The following is a 22,447-nucleotide window of genomic DNA, read 5'->3' as shown; positions in this document are numbered from 1 at the left end:
TAGCCCTCAAGATGCTGGACTACAACTCCGTTATTCCTCATCATTAGACATCATGACTAGAGATGATGGGAGTTGGGAAACGGTGACATCTGGAAGGCTGCCATTTGTTCTGTTTAGTCAGGAGAGAGATGTTTGAATTGAGGTACAAGGTTATGATGTCTTTAAAATGTCCTGTAACCTTTCCTCAACTCAGAGCTACAAGTGCTGTTGAGCTGCAACTCCAATTATCCCCAATTTGCATGGCGGATAATCAAAGGAGTGGCCATTCAATAACATCTGGGGACTCAAGTTGGATAAAAACCAAAGAGCACTGACTACTATAGATTATTGCAACGCACTCTACGTGGGGTTGCCTTTGAAGACTGTTCGGAAACTTCAATTAGTCCAGTGGGTGGCAGCCAGATTAATCACCGGAGCGTCATACAGGGAACATACCACCCCTCTGTTTTGTCAGCTCCACTGACTGCCGATCCAGTTCCGAGCACAATTCAAAGTGCTGGTTTTGACCTACAAAACCCTATACGGCTCCGGCCCAGCATACCTGTCCGAAAGCATCTCCTTCTACGTCTCACCTCGGAGTTTAAGATCTTCTGGGGAGGCTCTGCTCTCGGCCCCACCTCTATCACAAGTGAGATTGGTGGGGATGAGGAGCAGGGCCTTCTCGGTGGTGGCCCTTCGCCTGTGGAATTCACTTCCCAGGGAAATTAGGTCATCGACATCCCTCCTCTCATTTAGAAGGAAACTAAAAACATGGATATGGGACGGAGCCTTTGGGTAATCTGGCAGATAGATAAAGGACAATGACGACTGAAATTGATAGGATTTGACAATGTGGAATGAACTACGGATTCTGAGCTGGCGAACGTTGAACATGAGATTGGTTTTTATTGATTGTGATGTATAATTTGACTTTTTTAATTCTTTATAATTGCTGTTGATACATATTTTATTTTATTGTCTGTTGTTGGCATCGAATTGTGCCTTTTGTAAGCCGCCCTGAGTCTCCGCTCGGGGGTTGAAAAGGGATGGGTAGAAATGCGCGAAATAAATAAATAATAAATACTATGTAGAAAGAAATATACCACAGTTGGCCTTCTGTATCCATTGATTCTCCAACTATGAATTCAATGGCCTTTTGAAGGTAACCATAAGGCTGAGATGGCTCTTAGTGAAAATGAGTTTGACACCCCTGCTTAAGCAAAGTCATAAGACCAGCCTGGTTGGTATTTCTAAGGACATCAAAATTGATAGAGAGAATGATTAAAATGCCGGAAAACTGTGTCGGCATGCACAAGCAATTGTGTACACCCAGCCACCCATAATTCTTCCCTTTGCAAAGTCAAATTTATGTCTGTAGAAGGAATGGTGTACGCCACAAAGGGATTGAAAAATAAACGTACAATGTTGCTTGCTCAAAAGATACTTGAATTTGAGAGATTAAACACTTACATAATTCTGGCAGCCTTTGCAGCCTTCATAAATATTAATAAGCAATATACAGAAGTCTCTTAAGAAGGGGAGGCATAGAAAGAGCAGCACAAGGCCCTAAAATGAACATGTCAGGCTTTCAGCTGTGAACAGAACTCAAGTTTCCCAGGTGCCAATCCTGTATTCAGAAAGATTCTTTTTAACACAGATTTGGTATTCTGGTGAATGAATTAAGGGGGACAGACATCTCACACTCAGATAGCTCATTTAAATGGAGACAGTCTCGTTTCCAACTTCACTCAGCTTTCAGGGGTCACTTTTTGCACACATTTCCTGTGTACATCGTTTTTCTCGGGCTTCATTAAGAGCATCCCCACAGTAAGCAATCCAAGAATAAAGAAAAATAGAAATTACATAATTATAAGTTGTGCGTATTAGAGTAAAAGCGATTTCTGAACGGGTGCATTAAAACTGCATGAGTAAGAGCCAGCAATTGGCATACCTACCTTGTTAATGTGCAGCTGCTGCTGCTGAAATTGCTGTTTGTGTTTTTCCAGGAACTGCTGATGCTGTTGCTGGATCACTAATTGCTGGAGGGCCTGTGCATTCTGGGGGAGAGGAGCAGACTGCGTGCGCCCCAGGGGGCGGTGCTGCCGCAATTTGTGGATGGAGGGAGAGAGCCTGTCCGCACCCACCAGGGACTGCGCATGGAGGGGGAGTGCCCCAAGTCCTGAAAGATACCAGTCTGAAGATAATACGGAGGAAAACAGTGAAGAAGAAGAAGAAGAAAGAAGAGGAGGAGGAGAGGAAGGGAGAAAAGCCTTTTCAGTAATTCTCACAGCAACAGTAATGTGCCCTATGAAGCCAACTATGTCAGTGCTCCTGGAAAGTGGCTGATCTTGAAAAATGAATGTCACAAAGCTAAAGTCTGCACTCCCATGGAATAGGGCTAAACAATTAGACACAATTTGCTGAATGGATACAAATATTAGTTGAGCAAAACTGCTCCGCATTAAATGACAGCCTTTGGTTTCTAATGACAAGTACCATCACAATAAATGACAAATGTCATCAGCTCAGCAAAGAATGGCTAACGTTATCAGTTTGCATTGGCAGAGTTCATTCATCTGCTGCTGCACAGAGTCTGAAATGATTTCCAGAGAGGTAAATTCTGCTTTTTTTCATTGTTGTGAGGGACATGGAAGTGGTTTAGTAGAAGGGAAACCTCTCCTTTATCTCACTGGAGCTGAGAGGGTCATTCAACTGTACAACTAAAGAAGGTTTTTAAGATCAAGTCAGAGTGCCGTGTTTTAGCCATTTTTTTCTACGTTATGAGTGACTTGAGAGACTGCAAGTCACTTCTGGTGTGAGAGAATTAGCCATCTGCAAAGACATTGTCCAGCGGATGCTCTGTGAGTCTCCCTCGGGGTGAGAAAAGCGGTATACAAATACTGTAAATAAATAAATAAATGCTCGAATGTTCGATGTTTCACCATTCTTGTGGAAGGATTCTTCCTTCCAGTGTCGCAGATGGACGATGAAAGCGACAGCTCCCTTGGCGGCCAGAAAAAGTTAAATAGCCTCTGTGTATGTCTGTATATGTTGTATGTCAAAATTGGCATTGAATGTTTGCCATATATGTGTACACTGTAATCCGCCCTGAGTCCTCTGCGGGGTGAGAAGGGCGGAATATAAATACTGTAAATAAATAAATAAATAATTCTCTCATGTCCCCACATGGGGAGCTGTTTTTAGCCATGAATAGGTTTTTACCTATTTTTAACTGTTTATTTTTAAATGCTTAATTCCATTTTAATGTTTGTATATTTTAGATTTTTATTGTTTTGTACTGGTTTTATTGTCAGTAACGTTGAGTCTCTTTTTTAGAGAGAAAACATGGGACATAAATAAAAATAATCATAATAACTAGGAGTAGCCAGAACTGCTATCAACATATAGTTATATGACAGTCCATGTAATACTGTATGGACATCAAGCCTATATACACTTGAGCCTCATACCTAAATTCTTCATTCTTATTTTTCTACTTGTTTCTTTCTTTTATGCATTTATCAAGATTACTAAACTATAGTTTATAATAATACTGAAACTGTATTATGGATACACTGCTTGGAAATATGTGAAATCAACTGAAACTTGGTTTTAGGTCCTTATGTATTCTTATTCTGGCAAGCACTGTTTTCTACTTTGGACACAACAACATAGTTGATTACCCTATAAACACTGTAATCATGGCACATTGAGAACAAAGCAAGGAAGGCAGGACTGAGTATAAACACAATATTTATGGATCCTGTAGCTTATTAAATCAAATGCATCTAAATATTCTGGATTTTTCATTATAACCATGTGCAAACTCACCATGTTTACCTAACAGAAGTCAGTTATTCTCACCTGGGACTAAGGGAGTTTGCGCCGACGGTTGTTCCAGTAAGACCATATGTTGGAGTAGAGGGTTATGTGCATTTCCCCCATCCCTGTCCACTGTGGTGCTGCTCAAATAAGGAGGAATATGAGTACCGGGAAATATGGAGATTCGTTGTTGTAATGGGGGAAGAGCAAGTCTTTCAGAGTCCTGCTGTCCTGATCCACCCTGCAAGAATGTAGTCAGTAATATACTTAACTAATGAATACAGTTGATATAACCATAATGCCCTCCCCGCCCCATATGCATTAATCCACACTTACACCGGATGGAGCAGTTGCAGGCAGTCCTAGCGTTATATTGGGCAAGGAGGGAGATGTGTACAATGGAAGCTGTGTTACTGAGCCTTCGCGATTCGCAAGTCTATGAGCTAGGTTGGTCTGAAATGAGAATCAAAACTATTGCCTCAGAAGAGATGACAACAACATAACACAAGAACCAAAACCTCGTATCTAAGAATTGTTAGCATTTTTCACTACTTTGAAAGTGTTTGCGCCTGCATTCATCTTGTCTGTTGATTTATGACACTCCCATGAATATAATAAGGTTTTTTTTTTCAGCAAGGAATATTCAGAGGTGGTTTTGCCAGTTCCTTCCTCTGATATACCCTACTGCACCCGATAATTTCTCTTCCAATTATTAACGAGGATTGGCCGACTTAGCTTCCAAGATCAGAGGAAATCTGGTGCCCTTAAGTTAACCAGTTGGTATTAAATCTCAACAAATACAAAATGAAATTATATTGGCTATCTATACAAAGTCACTAAGTAAGCAATACCATGTGGATGTGACTAGCTACCATTACAGGACAATGTTATTTTGTCTACCTGCCATCAGATGATGCTCAACAAGATTAAGCACTGCTGCACCAATGTTGTACAACTTCAGTTTTACTGTAATATTTTCACAACTTGGCTCTTCCTTGCATTATCTTTTATTTACAAGAATATATTAATATCTCATAGTTCAGGTTAAGTATTTCATCACACATTTTAGTTTAAGCGGCAGAACACCCAGAAGTATGATGTAAGCCTGTAGTCTTAATACTTTGAGCAGACATTGTACTTTTTATTCTAAGAAGACCAGTTACACTACTGTCCTCCTCATCTTCAGGAACTGAAATTTTGTGAATGAGACACAATGTTTGGTATTCCCACATGTAACAACATCATTCTTTACCAACCAATTTTATTCCTGGGGAGATGGGGGGAACCTATGGTATAACTTAAGAGAGGAGAATTAGTAAATATTGTAAAGAAAATATTCATTGCTGAAAACAGAGCACAGCATTGACTGGTAGAGGAAAGATATGTGCCGAGTAGTATGGATATCAAGGGAAGCAATCTGTTGGTGTTAGATTATCTGAAAAAATATTGTGTTTACACATACATGAAGCTCTACATGAAGTTCATGGATCATACAGCATTCATCCCTCATAAAGATTTATCAGATAAGCACAATATTTGTCATAAAGAATACTGAAATAGGTTTGGTTGTTGTGCTTTCTTTCAGCAAAGTGTTATTAAAAATCTATTTGCCTATCCTGCCTTTGTCAAACCATTATTTTACCATGTTTCAGGTCCTGTCTTATAAAACCTTCAAATTCATTAATACTGTTGGATTTACAGAGCAATGTATTGTTTTATAATTGTTGAATATTATTATTGTTCATTACATCCCATATTTACTTTTTTATTTGAGAATGAGTTCAGTATAGAACCACACTTTGGGACTAGAAGAGAGGGTGCTCAAATTTTTGTACAGTGGCCCTTATTTCTCATGCCAGCAAGGTAATGCTCAAGATCCTGCAAGGAAGACTCCAGCAATACATGGAGAGAGTTGTCAAATGTACAAGCTGGGTTTAGAAAAGGCAGAGGAACGAGAGACCAAATTGCCAATATCCACTGGATAATGGAGAAAGGCAAAACATCTATTTCTGTTTTATTGACTATCTAAAGCCACAGTCTTCTCAGAAACTCCTTAATCCATTCCTTTTGAATGAATCGCCACATTGTTTTCAGACTATTGTTTTCAAGCTATATTACTATGTGGGATATGTTGATAATCCCACTCTAACAGTTTTTATCACTTCCCAATACATTTATATTAGAAAATAAATCTGTTGGTCTACTTTCTGTACACCCTATCTGGTATATCCTTAATAGAATTATTATCTTAAATCCACTCATCAGAGATAATAGTTTCCCAGCACTAAGTGTATTAAGAAAATCTCATTGTTGTTGTTCCGATCGGTTGTTGAATGGAAGTGAGATTCAGCACACGGTATGAAGAAACAACTATGCGCCCACAGGTGAAGAGTGGTATTCCCTCCATGGGCACTTTGTGCTGTGTATATCTCCAAAGTCGTACTTAGTCATGTTTTGTTAAACTATGCGAAATGATGTTTTTGTAGGTGTCAATGGCATGAAGGCACTTGAGGTAGAAGTATTTGCTTGATGCTTGTGTTTTATAGCCAATAGATTCAAACCAAAAACACTAGCCTGCTGAGTCTAAGGCCCCTTCTACACTGCCATATAAAATCCAGATTATCTGCTCTGAATTGGATGATATGACAGTGTAGACTCATATAATCCAGTTCAAAACAGATAATGTGGATTGTTTACTTTGAAAATCTAGATGATAAGGCAGTGTAGAAGAGACCTAAGAATGCCTCTTATAAGAGGTGCTTTGGAAGAGGGAACTATGCAACTGATGCTGAAAAATATCATAATGCAAGTAGTTATAAATATACTCTTGTTATCTTTTCTTGGAGATATAACAAGTAACATTCTGTGTTATGTTTCAAAAGGAGGTATGCTGAGCAGAAAAGTTGTGAATGTCTTAAAAGCTTTCATAAACATTGGTTGGCATTCTGTTATTGTCTGAAAAGGTTTAGGTTGAGGTTATGTATGCAGAAGCAATTTTGTTTGCTTGTTGCTGATGTTATAGAGGTTTTTTTTTACATACTTCATATGACAACCTTTCTAAAAACCACCTTTTATTGGCTACAGCTATTCCAACACGGGCATTAAATATGGAGTAGAGAGCAGGGATGACAACAGAGAAGCATGCTCCTACAAATGCAAATATAGGAACATGCTATACATGGACACACAACAATGATATAATCTTGAGGTGTGCAGCGAACATGCAAGAGGACCTGGAGGATGCTTCACTGCTGTGCACTCTATCACAGAAATATAGCTAGATACTTGTTTACCAAACACATGCTTCCAGCAATCACTAAACTTCCATGTTGGGGGAAGATGCAGCAGGTTAAAATGTGTGATTTGGAGAGCTGAAAAGGGAGACATGGTATAATTCTCCCTGGCTGAACTTTATGTTCTGTTTCCCTGATCCAAGCTACAGAATAATTCAACTTTTTATTTTATAAAAATATGAATAGGTTCTTTGCATTTTCCATTTATAAACTGAAAGATTAGTAACAACAAAAGTAGCATACCTGCTCTCTGTAATTTATATAGTTGGCCCTATCTCTATCCATGGATTCAGCCATTTACATCTTGAATGCACACACACAAGCCTGTAGCGAGGGGGTGGTTTTGAGGGTTCAAACCCCCCCTGAAACGTTTCAGATTTTTTTAAAAAAAAAACCTGGTTTACTCATGAATTTTAACTGGTTAACCAAATCCCCTAAGTCTATGAGATGCAAAAAATTAAGAGTCCCTCTAGAACTGCAAGCACTCTCTCAAGCAAATATTGACAATTTATTCACACTGTCATTACTTGCAGCAATAGCCGATGTAGCGAAGCAACCAAGTTGGGGGGGGGGGGTGATGACTGCTCTCATTAAGGAGGCCAGACTTGGTGGAGGTGGTTGACGGGTGCGGAGCTGCAGGCTATTGAAGGCGGCTCTGCCCTCTGCTGTGCTCTTTGCCTCAGCGTGAGCTAGGATGCAGGTTTCAACCCCTCCGTGAAATTTTCAACCCCTCCCAAAAAAAATTTCTGGCTACGGCCCTGCACACACATACACAAAATCCAAAAGCATAGCTTGATTTTAACATTGTATGTAAGGGACACCATTCCACTATGCCACTGCATATGAGGGGATTCAAGCACCCATGGATTTTTGAATCCATGAGGAGAGTGTCCTGGAAACAACCCCAGTACACAGTAAGGGCCCAGTATACTCCAACTGCGGATACTGTGGAAAGAAATACATTTACATTAAGCAAGGCTATGTGTCTTACCTCAGCCTGGATATTTGCAACTGATGGAGTAATTCCATTCTCAGCACTTATATTACTGGAACTATTGTTTGGAGAACTAGGGCCAGATCCAGGAGCACTGTTGCATGATGAGTCTAAAACACATTCAAAACCATTTACTAGTACCATTGTCATTTTAGATTATAGTTGGATACTAAGTACTGAAATTGCTATTTTTCTCTAAGCGTGGCAATTCTTTCACAGAAGGGCACATAAAAAACAAAATGCAAAAGAACACATATTATGTCTATGCATGGGTGCGTAGGAGCTTTTCTGTTGTGGGAATGGATTTCATCCCCTCTGAAAGGGCCACAGGCCTGTTCAGACTCCTACCAGTCTGGTTGTATGCATCAAAGAATAAGAAACAGATGTTGCTATTACGGGTACACAAACCTCAATCTAATTGTTCTTCCTTACAGTTTGGCTAGGTCAAAACAACACCAGTAATGCAAAAGGAACAGGCGAGAGGCCTAAGATCCCCAAGATTCTGGTTATTATTGTTCTGAAGGAATTTGGGTTCAAAATGTAGTATCAATTTCACACAGATCAGCTGCAGAGTTCCTATGAGGGGAAATCCACTCACAAGCCCTGCTATACCAAGCTGAAATATGACTCTTCAAAACAATATGCTAAGTGCTGGGCAGCTGGGGGAGAGAAGATTGAAGAAATCAATGAAAGCTGCCTTTTCTTTCTTGACCATTTTTACAATGGGAGCTAATGTTGAGTCTCAGTCAATTCCACAAATGGGAAGAAAACTTCCATTTCCAGATAGAATGACCTAGATCAGACATCTTTAAACTGCAGCCTTCCAGTTTGGGCCTCCAACTCCCAGAATTCCTGACCATTGTACAAGCTTGCTAAGGCTTCTGGGTATTGGAGGCCCAAACAGATGGAGGGCCACAGTTTGAGGATGCGTGATCTAGAGCTAACTGCAGAATCTAATTATAGTAACGGCCAGAGATGTAGGGGACTGAAAGTATTCTTTGATACATTATGAAAATACCTATGGTCTAATATTTAGGAGAAACTACTGCTATCCATCATGAAATAATGTCAAGTAACTGTAAAATTCTATTCTTATACAGCAACATATCAGAATCTAAGCTACAGTGATAATCTTCAAATTGATCAATAGGGGAAAAGGTTAAGGGAAGCTAGAGAACTTGCTGAAAGTTTGCCACTACTCATAGGAAGGAGAATGAGCAAAAACTCAGCAATTGTCACAGCTACCTTAATCCTACCTAATGTTTATACCATTTATCTAAACATTTTGAAATTTAGAGGTATTAAATTAACTGTTACCTCCACAACTTACCTGTGACATCTAATGGACGCTTTTTAAGCGCTGTAACTACAGGCCCATCTTTTCGCCGTAATAAAGGGCTACTGCGCCTTTCAGCAACCTTTTGCTTCAACCTGGATCGTAATTTGAGATTAGGTTCAGATGCTGGAATAAAAGAACAAACACGTTTATTCTAAATAAGGGAATCTTCCAGTACTTGAACAAAATGTGCTGAAATCATAGCATACTTGTAAATCAACCAAAACAGTAACTCAAAAATACAAATTCAGACTAAAATAGCCAGCAAACCTTACAGAACTAATGATTCAAAATATATGGCAAGTATTTATTGCAGTATAAATCTGTGTGAGTAAAGTAGAGAGGGGCCATGAAGGCAGTTCCATCTTGCCTCCAGTATCATCAGTTGGGAGCCCCCACCCCACCCTCTAGCACCAACTGCTGCTCTGAGATCAGAATGAAGAGAGGGGCCAGGAAGGCAGTTCCATCTTGTCTCCTGCACTGTGCTAATATAATATAATATAATATAATATAATATAATATAATATAATATAATATAATATAATATAATATAATATATATTTTTTTCTTGTGGTGTCAGGAGCAACTGCTCCTGTTGTGAGAGAATTGGCCGTTGCCCAGGGGACGCCTGGATGATTTTTGATGTTTTATCATTCTTGTGGAAGGCTTCTCTCATGTCCCCGCATGAGGAGCTGGAGCTAATAGAGGGAGCTCATCCGCCTCTCCCCGGATTTGAACCTGCGACCTGTCGGCCTTCAGTCTTGCCGGCACAGTGCTTTAACCCACCGCACCACCGGGGGCTCCATAATATAATATAAATACATATAATATTAATATTACAATGTAATACAATATACTACTACTACTAATAAAATGATATTATAATTATATATTTTATATTAAATGTAATATTACTAATAATATTACAGTATAATGTTATAGTACAATGTATCATGTGATATTAATATTGTGATATGATAATAATATAATATATTGTATTTACATTTTACTTGGAAGCCGTTCTGAGGCCCCTTCGGGGTGAGAAGGGAGGCATATAAATATTGTAAATAAATAGATTATTAAACAAAATAAGGGCAACCTAATGCCTAGGAAATTTCAAATGCTATAATAATGCTAATTCTTGAAAAATGTAAGTGTTTGGGTTGATCATCCTAAAGACTAGCTTGCTGAACATTTTCTTCCCATTCAGACACTTATGGGAATCCCACAAACTGGCCATGAGCAGTCCTCTCACTGTTGTTTCCTATCAACGTCTTTCCAACTAGTTGTTGCCCCAGTCCTGGAGGCTGAATCATAGCTATCAGTGATCTCCAATTATCGTATCATCTTCTCATGAGGCTGGAGACATTAATCTGCATCCAAAAAAGAGTCAACCCATGCCTACTTAAAAGGATATCTCACTGAACCCCTTTCTAAATCTTTAGTCAGTTTAGTTCTCTCAGAGGGCTGAGCACTTTGATATCTATACAAAGTTTCCCTAAATCTCCATGCTCGTAATTCCTTCCGTCTTGGATTTTCTTTTTCTTGTCTTCCCCTTCCCACTCCTCATATTCTGCTTTTTGTCTTTCTTCAGTGGATCACACAATTTGAAGAGAGCTGGAACTCTGAACCCAGCCATCCCTATTTAAAAGGCAGGCTTGGGATAACTCCCATTAAATAAGCAAACCATGTACTCCACCACTGATCTTTGCAGATCATGCTTCTTGATAGAAAATGGAGAAGCAGAGAAAATTAAGTGATGCAACTTTGCAGAAAAAATCTACATATGTTCAGAGGCACTGTTGATTCACTGTTCTCTGACCAGTCACTTTTTGGTGCAGTAGATTAGTGTTCCCCACTTCAAACATCACTCCTTACTACCTGTTAATTAGGGGGAATTTTACATGATTCCCCCAGAAATGCTTCATTTACATCTCCCAGAAGCCCTAGCCAGAATAACTAAAGGTGAGGAATGCTGGGAGTTAAAGTTCAGCAACATATGGAAGGCCACATTATTTCCCCCATCTTAAGAGCTGTCTTTTTAAACTTGTAATAATTGAGGTATTTGTAAGGGAAATCAACAACATAGATGTTAGAAAGGATTGGGGAAGTTGTAAAAAGAGGAGATGCAGATAATTTTTTTTAAAAAAAGAACTGAAGATATTGTATAAGATGATATCCCAGACTTTTAAGGCAGCCTTTTCCAATCTGCTGTTTCCAGACATGTTCAATTACCATGATCCTTCAGTAGCAATTGTTTTATGGGCTTTGTAGTTCTGGGTTCAATTTCCAAGCTGGGTAAGGAAACTTTAAAATGAAAAAGAAAAGAGTTTTCTATTTTCTGAGCACCAATAACAAGGTCAATGGGGACAGCTCCCATGGCAACCTCTGTAAATATCCTGTTCTGCTCTATAAACTAACACTTTAATAGCAATTTAATTAAAAATAGATTGAGTAATTAAATTATTCTACTTATTTATCTTGACAGTAGTAACTATAACAATGATGAACTTCCCAATTACTGAATTAATTTTCAAACCTAACATTGCAACCTCTGAGTAACTGCATATTTATTTATTTACTTCATTTGTATACTGCTTTTCTCAGCCCTTAGCCGACTCAAAGCGGCTAACAATAGCAAAAATTCAATGTTAAACATCATAAAAACAGTTAAAAATTAATTAAAACAATAACATAATAAACAATTTAACATCAATATAACATCTCATTAGCATCTCATAAGTAGAATCAAGATCCAATCTCATCATCCGTTGTTCCATATTCCTATATTCATTACACTGCCTATTCAAATGCCTGCTCAAACAACCAGGTCTTCACTTTCCTCCGAAATGCCAATAGGGAGGGGAGCGATCTAATATCTGTAGGAAGGGTGTTCCTACAGCCGAGGGGCCACCACTGAGAAGGCCCTGTCTCTCGTCCCCACCAGATGTGCCTGTGTTGCAGGCGGAACCGAGAGCAGGGCCTCCCCACATGATCTTAATGTCCTAGCTGGTTCATAGGAGGAGATGCATTCAAACAGGTAAGTTGGGCCAGAACCGTTTAGGGCTTTATAGGCTAATGCCAGCACTTTGAATTGTGCCCAGTAGCAGACTGGTAGCCAGTGGAGCTGGCGCAACAGAGGAGTTGTATGCTCCCTGAGTGCCGCTCCTGTTAGTATCCTGGCTGCTGAGCGTTGGACCATTTGAAGCTTCCAAGCAGTCTTCAAAGGCAACCCCACGTAGAGAGCGTTGCAGTAGTCTATACAGGATGTAGTCAGAGCGTGGACTACCGTGGCCAAGTCAGACTTCCCAAGGTATGGGTGCAGCTGGCGCACAAGCTTTAACTGTGCAAATGCTCCCCTGGTCACCGCTGAAACCTGGGGTTCCAGGCTCAGAGATGAGTCCAAGATCACACCCAAGCTGCGAACCTTTGTCTTCAGGGGGAGTGTGACCCCATCCAACACAGGCTGTAACCCTATGTCCTGTTCGGCTTTGCGACTGACCAGGAGTACCTCTGTCTTGTCTGGATTCAATTTCAATTTGTTCGCCCTCAGACCGTCACAGCGGACAAGCACCGGTTCAAGACCTGAACAGCCTCCTCAGTAGCAGGTGAGAAGGAGTGACATAGTTGGACATCATCCACGTACAGATGACACCGTACCCCGAAACTCTGGCCGATCTCCCCCAGCGGCTTCGTGTAGATGTTAAACAACATGGGAGACGGTACTGAACCCCGAGGAACCACACAAGACAATGGTTGTGGGGTTGAACAGGTGTCTCCCAATAACACCTTCTGAGATCAGCCCTCTAGGAAGGCCCGGAGCCACTGCAAAACAGTACCTCCAAGGCTCATTCCCGTGAGGCGTCCCAGAAGGATACCATGGTCGACGGTAACTAAGGCCGCTGAGAGGTCCAGAAGAACCAACAGGGATACACTCCCCCTGTCTAGCTCCCGGCGTAGATCATCCACTAAGGCGACCAAGACTGTCTCGGTTCCATGTCCCGGTCTAAAGCCAGACTGTGCCGAATCCAGATAATCCGTGTCTTCCAAGAATACCTGGAGTTGTGAAGCCACCACAGGCAAAATGGATTCTAAGCTGCCATGTTTATGTAACTTACTTTCATCTTCAGCAACTGAAGAAAATGGAAAGCAATGGATTTAGCTTATATTTTTCAGTTCTGTTTTATGATGATTCATTATCTTATGTGAATATATATGAATATATATTCATATGTTAATCCCCATATGTATATGAGGATTAACAGCATCCTTATAATATCTAGGACAAACTTGGGGAAGTGCTACTGATTTGCTTTTTAATCACCAATACACTATATACGTATTTATATTTTAAAGTGTTTGACACTCTCTCCTGATACAGTTTGTAACTTGCTAATCTCCCATTTGTGTGATTCAAAGACTGCGAAGAAGAAGAAAAAGGCTTTTTATTAGTAACTGTAGTTTTTTGAAGGTCATCTGTAAAATCACACCACCATCTCTTCCTCCCATCTGTGTGGTGGCTGTTTTTGGTGGCCAGTGAAAATAGGTTTATGCAGGAAGCACTGGATATAGAATATGGGAGGTGGGGATGCCACCATTAAGCTTATGTAAAGCTCCAGAAGGTTCCGAATGGTGCTTTGAGAGACTATGAAGACAAAATTATATATATGTTTTAACTTATACATATGTTGTAAGATAACTCTTCAAATGTTTCATGTAGCTAAAGAAATACAGGATGCAAAAATTAAGTTTAACACCCATTTTCTTAATGGGTGCTCTTTTATAACAGACTACAATAAAACAAAATACATCAAATCAGTTCATACAGAAGTCATATGTAAGAGCATGAGAGCATCTTACAAAAGTGATCTCCAGCAGAGATACTTTTCTTACAAGAAATTAAGCTAAATAAAAATATGAACAAAAATATTTGATTTTACTTAAATTAACATTTATAGCTAGCATTACAAAGATCGCTTGCTAGAACAATGAAGCTTTGAAATTCATAAAGCAACTATTTAACATAAGCTGCACTAAGCAGCTACTCCAGCCTACCAGAACCCAACTGGCAACAGTCACCCAGAGGACCTTTTAGTCAAAACTGCCCCAAAAGTGTGGAATGACCTGCCAGAAGAGCTCCAACAGCTAAACCAGCTGTGAGAATTTGAAACACCACTGAAGACCCATCTTTTCCAGTAGGTCTACAGTTTTAAGTTGTGAACTTTAATCTGCATTTCATCTGTGTATTTTAACTCTACGTATCTTGTTGTATGTGTTTTATCTCTTATTTAAATGGTATTGTAACCCACCTCAAGCCACAGGGAGAGGTAAGTTGTTGTTGTTGTCATAATAATATTTATAACGTTATAATGTTATTTTTACTTAACATATTTTATTTTTCTCAATAACTTATACAGAAGTTTTATGTAGACAATATCATTCACTTTCAGAAATTTTTAATTCTTAAATAGTTATTATCCAGCTAAACTACTGTTCTGTTACTTAGCTACTGAATCTAATGGAAAGGGAAGAAGTATGCACGTATGTGTAGTAACACCTGTAAAACAGAGCAGACAATAACACTTGAAGTAACTTCTCAATTTGTTTAGAGATTTGACAAGATGTGGCATATAGGAGTAAAGAGTATGGCACATAGGAATCAGATATTGGACCACAACAGCATTAAGAAGGAGAGGGTGGGTGGAGATACTAATATGAATGATTTTTTACACATCACAAAGAGTGGAGGGCTCTCTCTGAATTGTACACCCACACTATGTAATGCACTTCAAGCAGCTGAACAATTTCTGTAATAAGTCATTTAATGCAGTCATGAACGAAGTATCAGATCACTGAGGAATACTTATTGCAAAAACATGCTGGTAGTTTATAACCCAAATAAATTTGTTTTTAACGGTAAGTGTTCAGGGCAATTTGATTAGCAAAGCAATAACAACACTTTCTTCACTGCTAGAAAATAAAAACCATCATTTAGTGGAGGTTTTTTTCAATGTATCAGGCATGAAACGTTGTAATTTCCATGGAATTACAGCATACAGTAATGCATTTGTCTCTTTGTAAGACAGTGTAGTTTGTGAATGAAGTTCAAAAGGTAGTGTATTGAATCGTGCAAACCAACCCTGAAAGGAAATAAACTGGACATATTCAGAAAACAGAAACAGAGAAAGGGTTACTATTAGGAAAAGAAATTTGATCACAATAAACTCTAATCTCAATCCAGAATACAAATGACACTTGGCACTGACAAAAAGAGAAAGGGAAAGAAGAGCCCGTGCTTCCTCAAACTTCTATCATAACCTACCTTTTAAAATGAAGATTACAAAATCAAGAATAATTCCACCAAAACATCTCATAATACTGTTCCAGTTTGGTTTTTATTTTGTTTTATGTTAAACAAAGCTATGCAAAAATGTAAATTTATACTTGCTTTTTCATTCTCACAATTTAGGTACCTTATTAGTTTGGATTTTTCTCCCCTGTAATTTGTTGTCACTGGAAAGTATTGCTAGATCTAAACATCTCTAACAGGAAGTCTCCTCTTATCTGATGGGTCAGAGACCAGAGCACTGTTAGAAACCAGAATCAGTTGAAAAGTGGAAATCAAGTTATTTCTAGTTTGTAAATGCATTCTGACTGCTGAAAAATATTAAGAATACACAATATATATGACTTCTGAATGCATTTGACTGCTGAAAAATATTAAGATACACTATATATGACTTCTGAATGTGTGATGAAAATTTAAAAACTTCTCACATTCAAAAGTGATTCAAGGAGGGGTATGCTCTTTCAGTAAGGAGGCCTTGGAACACAAGCAGTCCCAACCGAGCCTTGCAAGCCTTGTAAGCAAGAAGAACTGATGCAATAGAAGTTAAATGAATCAAATTTGCCTATGATTTGCAGAAACTGAAAGAGCAAGGCATCAGAAAGTGAGTTTTCAAGAAGTGGGGAAAGACTGTACATATGAATAAGCAACAGGGGAGAGAAATGGACTACTTAATCACTATATATATTTCTATATCTCTACCGGAACATTCAGACTAAAGTCAGAGGCCTTGTTTTGTTTCCCTCACACTGCCTGATTAATACCTTGTGAATATGATCTGACACTGATTTTTCTATTGCTCAGTCTTTTTTCTTGACCATTCTTTTTGATCTTTTAAGGATTTCCAAGCATTTTATATTTCAATTTTAATTATTAGCCATCTTTAGCAAAAAGGAGGATAAGGAGGAGGAGCAGAATAAATACAACACATAATGAATGCATTAAGACCATATATATTCAGGCAGTCCCTGAGTTACAAACATATGACTTATAAATGATTCATCGTTAAGAATGGGGTGAGACAACAGCAGGTGAAATAAACCTATTCCTAGGAAGGGAAATTCACTCCTGAAAGAGTGATTATGGGGGAAAGGTCTCAAATGAAGCTTTATTTTCACCAAACCTTGTTTCCACAACAAGCCACATTTTTTCAAAATCTAATTATCACAGGGACAGAAAGTGAGGTGAGATCTTCTGAACAGAAGTACAGACTGCAAAATAAACACCAAAAGGGTGTTATCCAAAGTATCTGTGGAGTTACACTTACAAATGTACCTATTCTGATTTACAAATAAATTCAACTTAAAACAAACCTACACGACCTATCTTTTCAATAACTTGGGGACTGCCTTTATTTGTGTGAACAAACGATTAATTAATAACAATCACAAATAGAAGAATAGAGAGAATGCTTTATTCAATATAAAGGGTTTGGAATGGCATGAAGATAGGATTTACCTGTTTTTCTGAGGGGGAAATCGTCTTTGGAATCATACATCCCTAGTACAGGATGATTGTAATTGCCTGACACTCCACTTTGTGGTGGTGAACTCTGATCTAGAGAACTATGTTGTGTTTTCCTAAAGGAAAAAAATAAATTAAAGGTGAACAACATATAAACTTAAATAAGAACCTCACAATTCTAGAAATGTCTGTTTTGGCTTAGCAACTAGAAGAGAATTCCAGTGCAATCGATATAGGTAAGTACTTCCAGTACTGAACACACAACCCATTTTATGAGAGAACAACACTTGAGAGCTGCCACTGTTCGTTATTTCAAAATAATTTAAACTCACATTTTCTAATGGAAAAAATTACATGATTATAACAATTTATATATGTACTAGCTGTACCTGCCATGCGTTGCTGTGGCCAACCTTCCCTCCTTCTTCCTCTCCTTCCTTCCAACCCTCTTTTTCTTTCCCTTCTACTTTCCCTTCTTCTTTCTTCCTTCTCTACCTGTTTCTTTTCTCGCTTCCTTTGCTCTTTGATTCCACCCTTCCTTGTCTCTTTTCTTCCTTCCTTCCCTCTCTCTTTCTCTCTTTCGTTCCTTTTCTCCTTCCTTCCTTCTCTAGCATTCTTTCTTTCCTTCTCTCCTTCCCTCCTTCTTTCCCTCTTTCTCTCTCTCCTTTTCTCCTCCCTCCCTCCCTCCTTTATGTGTATGTGTTTTGTGTATGCATATATGTGTGTATATATTTCTGCATACAATTGTCTATATGTGTATATATGTGTGTTTGCGTATATATGTGGTTTTGTGTATGCGTTGTAATGTATTTTGTTTTTGTTTTTTTGGCTTTTTAAGTCTCTTCTGCTGTGTTTTTCAATGTTTTTGTGACTGATGGTCACTTGTTGGCCTGATAAATGTCTTGCGTCCAAATTTGGTGTCAATTCGCCCAGTGGTTTTTGAGTTATGTTAATCCCACAAACGAACATTACATTTTTGTTTATATAGATTATTAATTTCCCTTGTGCATCTTTCCCCATATATTGTACTATTGTTCTAGAATTTTCACTGGTTTTCTGGTTTCCACGAATGTTGGTTTTGACGTCTGAAATCCGAAAAAGTTTGTGCTGCCTATAATTCATCTGCTTCCTAAGGCTTAGTAGTCACATTTGTAGTCATAATAAATATAGCAAATATTTCAATCTCATTATGTCATTTATTCTATCAACAAGAATAGTAAGATTCACAATAAGACCACTTACCCATACCAGAATCGAGGGTCATTGGAAATGCAATGGTTGAGATTCCGCTGTGCCAAAGCTTTTTTTTTATTTAAGACAAACTCTTGTAACTTCATTTTTACTTCTGTGCTTGCCACTGCACCTGAAATAGCAAATCAACAGAAAAGTATATGTCCACTATTAATAAGCAGAATAAACACTATATTAAGTTCACGAGCTAAATCTGAAATTACAAAAGGTTGTCTAAAACTTTCAGTGAAACTTTTTCAGTATCTTAAGCTATCAATAAAGAAGACTTCTTTCCAATAAGCAAATGTATACAATTATGACTGCTGCTTAGAAATGGAAATTTAATCAGAGATTTAGCTTTTCTCTATAAATGGCGGAGCAGCTGAATATGATTTTACACATAAAATTATGCTTAGATTAAACCACTTATAGATGCTATTCTAGCCTACTCTTAATCAAAAGCATTTTAGAACAGAAGTTTTGTAAATACTCAGGTTTTTTAAAAGTCACATCTGCAGGCAAAGGTTGGAGAAAATGAATAGCTCATGTATTGAATCTGTCTTGAAAAATCTTTCATGTAAGGATTTTTTGTTCACAATATCTGTGTAAAACAACTTCTACATAATCATTCAATTCATAGTCAATCATCTTTTTTGTCAAACAGAAAATCTGGCATGTAAGAAAAATATGTTTCTACAAAGTCAAGAACTGCATATCCTGAAGCATAATTTCTAATCACTATTTACTTCACTAGACACCAGTCTATCAACATGTAGCTGGATTCTATCTTTAATGGTGTAGCAAACGTGACTATGTTGCCATCAGTAAGACTTTTCAGACTCATGTTATGCATGTCTATACAACTTCATTTCTAATGTGGAACATTTACTTCCCTTTAATTAAAAGTAGTTCAATGGGAAGTATGCCAAGCTGCAGCCTTTGATATGAGCAATGTTTTCAAATACATTCATTTAGTATTTAAGACATTTAGAGTTGCAATGGTTTGAGTATTGGGGTACAAATCTGAAGATAACAGTTCAAATCCCTGTACAGACATAGAAAACCATTAGGTGATCTTGGGCAAGTCACACTGTCTCAAAGAAAAGCAAATTTTGCCAAGAAAACCCTGTGATACCTTTAACTCAGCAATGTCAGAAACAACTTGAGAGCACATGACAATGTATGCAGGAAACTTTGAATAAATCGTTATTTATCCTGAAATACTTTATAGAGGTGGCATAAACCATCTATGGAAATGGTTCTCAACCTTTTTTTCACCCCCCCCCCCCCCAAAACACCTTTTGAAGCCGTGGACCCGCAAGACTTAACTCAAGATTTAAGACACAAGACTGCATCAAATAGCGATTTCAATTTTCTCATGAAAGTCCTTCAGATTTAATCTGTTAATGCACAACTCCTGTTTTAATATAATCTTGTGATTATGATTCCATACAAATTTTAAATAATAGTATCAACACTAATAATAGTTAATAATTGATCCTTTGTAGCCCCCCTTGTGACAACATCACAGCCCCCCTGGGGTCTATGAACAACTGATCTATGGTATTTCATCTAAATTACTGTTCTTTGGGTGAGAAGCATACATTTTAATTTCTATTTATATCACCTTCACATGTAAACATATCACAAGTATGCCAAGTATCTATTCATGGATTCTCTCTGTCCCAATTAACAACTTTGCAGCTATACTGTAAACAACTTAAGGTCTTGAACATGAAATGTTATCACAATATTCTAACCTAGACCTTTAAGGAACAGGAAGCTGTTTCTAAAATAGGTATAGAACTGCCAAATAGGTCTATGAATATTGCCTGATCCGAAGGGCTGGATTTGAACTCTCACTGCTGAAAGGTAATTATCTGGGTACACTAAAAGCCTTTTTAGACATTCTCAGGTGACTACCTATTTATTTATCTAAAAGTCAAAGTATGGTTGTCTGTTGCTAAGTATTATTATTATTATTATTATTATTATTATTATTAAAGTGGCCCTCTGTGATGTCACTTTGAAAAAAAGGTGAAGTGTGAGGGGGAAGGAAAAAGGAAGGAAAGAGCCATAAAGAGAACCATGTTGCCAAAGTGACATTGTCTAGCCTTCTTAGAGCTGGAGATGGGAGAATGGAGAGAGGAAGGAAAGGATAGAAAGAAAGAGAGAAAGAAGGGAAAGGAAGGAATGGAGAAGGAAAAGAAAGCAGGGATGGAAAAGAAAGAAAGGAGGAAACAGTATGAGGGGAGCAAAAGGGGGGAAAAAAGCATGAAAGGGGAGCAGTAGTCCCAACAACACCTAGGCAATGCTGGGTATATATGCTACTCTTATTATAAACAAACACCACCTTGATGCAATTTGGATTGAAGTTCAGTTTTGGAACAACAATTAGCTTACTTGAATTCAAATGTCTTCCAGCAATTTTCTATAGATCCTAAACTGCCATATAAGACCATGCATGTGTAAATCAAAAGCAGGTTTCAATGTCAAAATTATGGATTTTGATATGACCCGTGGAAAAGTCCAAGAACACTGCATGGGGATGGGAAAGTGCCAGCACTGTCTTACAGGACTAGCCACCCATGGCTGCATCCAAACCTTTTCCCACACTACTCAGTGAAAGGGATAGTTCTTATATATACATATATCTAAGATAAAGTATGAACTCTTACCTAGCGGGGTACAAATAAAGTTTAATAATAATAAGGAGGCATCCCCTTTTCTGAATAGAGTGATGAAAGATGACTGTTTAGTCCATGTTGGGAGAACCTAAAAGAAGCACTGACCTCCTCCAGGTACACCTTTGAGAAGGGTCAGAAGTGGTGCTACAGCAGAAAGTATAAGGAGTCAGTGCTTCTTTTAGCTTCTTCCAGGATGGACCATGCCCTCACATAAATAAGTAAACTTTATTATGGTCACTGACCAGATCATAACAGGGAGACCCAGTCCCGCATATACACGTCAAACCCAAGGGGTTATATACTTCAAAGTTCAACCAATTTTAAAATCTAGGCTAAAAACCACATACAAGTAGTTATTAAAACCCAACTCAACCCACAAGAACATCCAAAGACAGTCGAAAGGGAGGTATTGGGGACGGTACCGGGGGGCGGAGGAGGGAAGGATATCCAACACTGTTATTATCAGTCTACATCTGGTTTCCCATCTATATTCCCAGAGGTGACGTTTAGGTCTTCTGACTCTCAATCATCGTCCGCTGGATTTTAACTGCAGCCATGCAGAACTTAGCGACACTGCATGTCACAGCCAAATTTGTGTCTGAGAGCAGCAGGGGTTTGTATAATTGTCCAGACGTCCTGGGTATTTAATTGTCCATAGTGAGATGAGACAAGACTGACTATCTCTATAAAACAGGAATTGCAGAAGCACATGCTCTGTTGTTTCTATGTGACCTGAGTCACAGGGACATAGCCTTTCAGAGTATGGGGTCTTCTGGTAACAACCTTCCAGTACAGCAGAAGGAAGCGCATGGCATCGTGCCAAGGTGAAGGCTCTCCGATGGCTGGCTACCTCCAACACAGTAAGATATTCCATAGGAGAGGTACAGCTCCTACTGTCTGCATTGGTGATAAAGGATGGGGCACTAGATAGATCTGCTCGGCGCTCAGTGACCCTCACCTTTCACCACCTGACTCAGAGAAAGAGATGGTTCATTTTCTTGATAAAAATTAAGGTGCAGTACTTACACTGACCCATGGATAAGGTGACCAAGGTTTTTGGATCAATATTTTTAATAAATATTTATGTTATACAGAAGCACACATGTATCTGCAGAATTGGTACCTGGGATTTCACTTTGTGGTGATACATTCTCAGCTTTTCCACTGTTTAACTTTGCAAGGGCACGAACAGCCTGGATGTTTATTCCTTTATTCTGCAAAACAGTTGTGTTAGGGCTGTCTGTGATTCTCTTGCCCCTTAACAGGCACAGGCACAGGAAGCCCAAGTGCACCTGT

General features: G+C 38.6%; 1 protein-coding gene across 7 annotated transcripts in view; it reads right to left on the bottom strand.

Annotated features, from left to right (window-relative positions):
- The window catches only part of HDAC4 (histone deacetylase 4), a 147,975-nt gene that overhangs the window by 49,618 nt on the left and 75,910 nt on the right, over positions 1-22,447 (bottom strand). For 5 of the 7 annotated variants that reach the window (XM_067469765.1, XM_060784058.2, XM_060784073.2 and 2 more), the window contains 7 exons: positions 18,477-18,597; positions 17,229-17,350; positions 9,419-9,550; positions 8,086-8,198; positions 4,138-4,254; positions 3,844-4,042; positions 1,935-2,173 (listed from right to left, as the gene is read on the bottom strand). In XM_067469765.1, coding sequence (XP_067325866.1) covers positions 1,935-2,173; positions 3,844-4,042; positions 4,138-4,254; positions 8,086-8,198; positions 9,419-9,550; positions 17,229-17,350; positions 18,477-18,597 — 1,043 coding nt within the window. The remainder of the gene's footprint in view (positions 1-1,934; positions 2,174-3,843; positions 4,043-4,137; positions 4,255-8,085; positions 8,199-9,418; positions 9,551-17,228; positions 17,351-18,476; positions 18,598-22,447) is intronic. The other 2 variants (XM_067469772.1, XM_067469783.1) reach the window with 1 other exon arrangement.

This window comes from Anolis sagrei, chromosome 1, assembly GCF_037176765.1.
Source record: "Anolis sagrei isolate rAnoSag1 chromosome 1, rAnoSag1.mat, whole genome shotgun sequence".
Classification (NCBI taxonomy): domain Eukaryota; kingdom Metazoa; phylum Chordata; class Lepidosauria; order Squamata; family Dactyloidae; genus Anolis; species Anolis sagrei.
The sequence above is the reverse complement of the archived record's forward strand: the minus strand, read 5'-3'. Positions and strand labels throughout refer to the sequence as shown.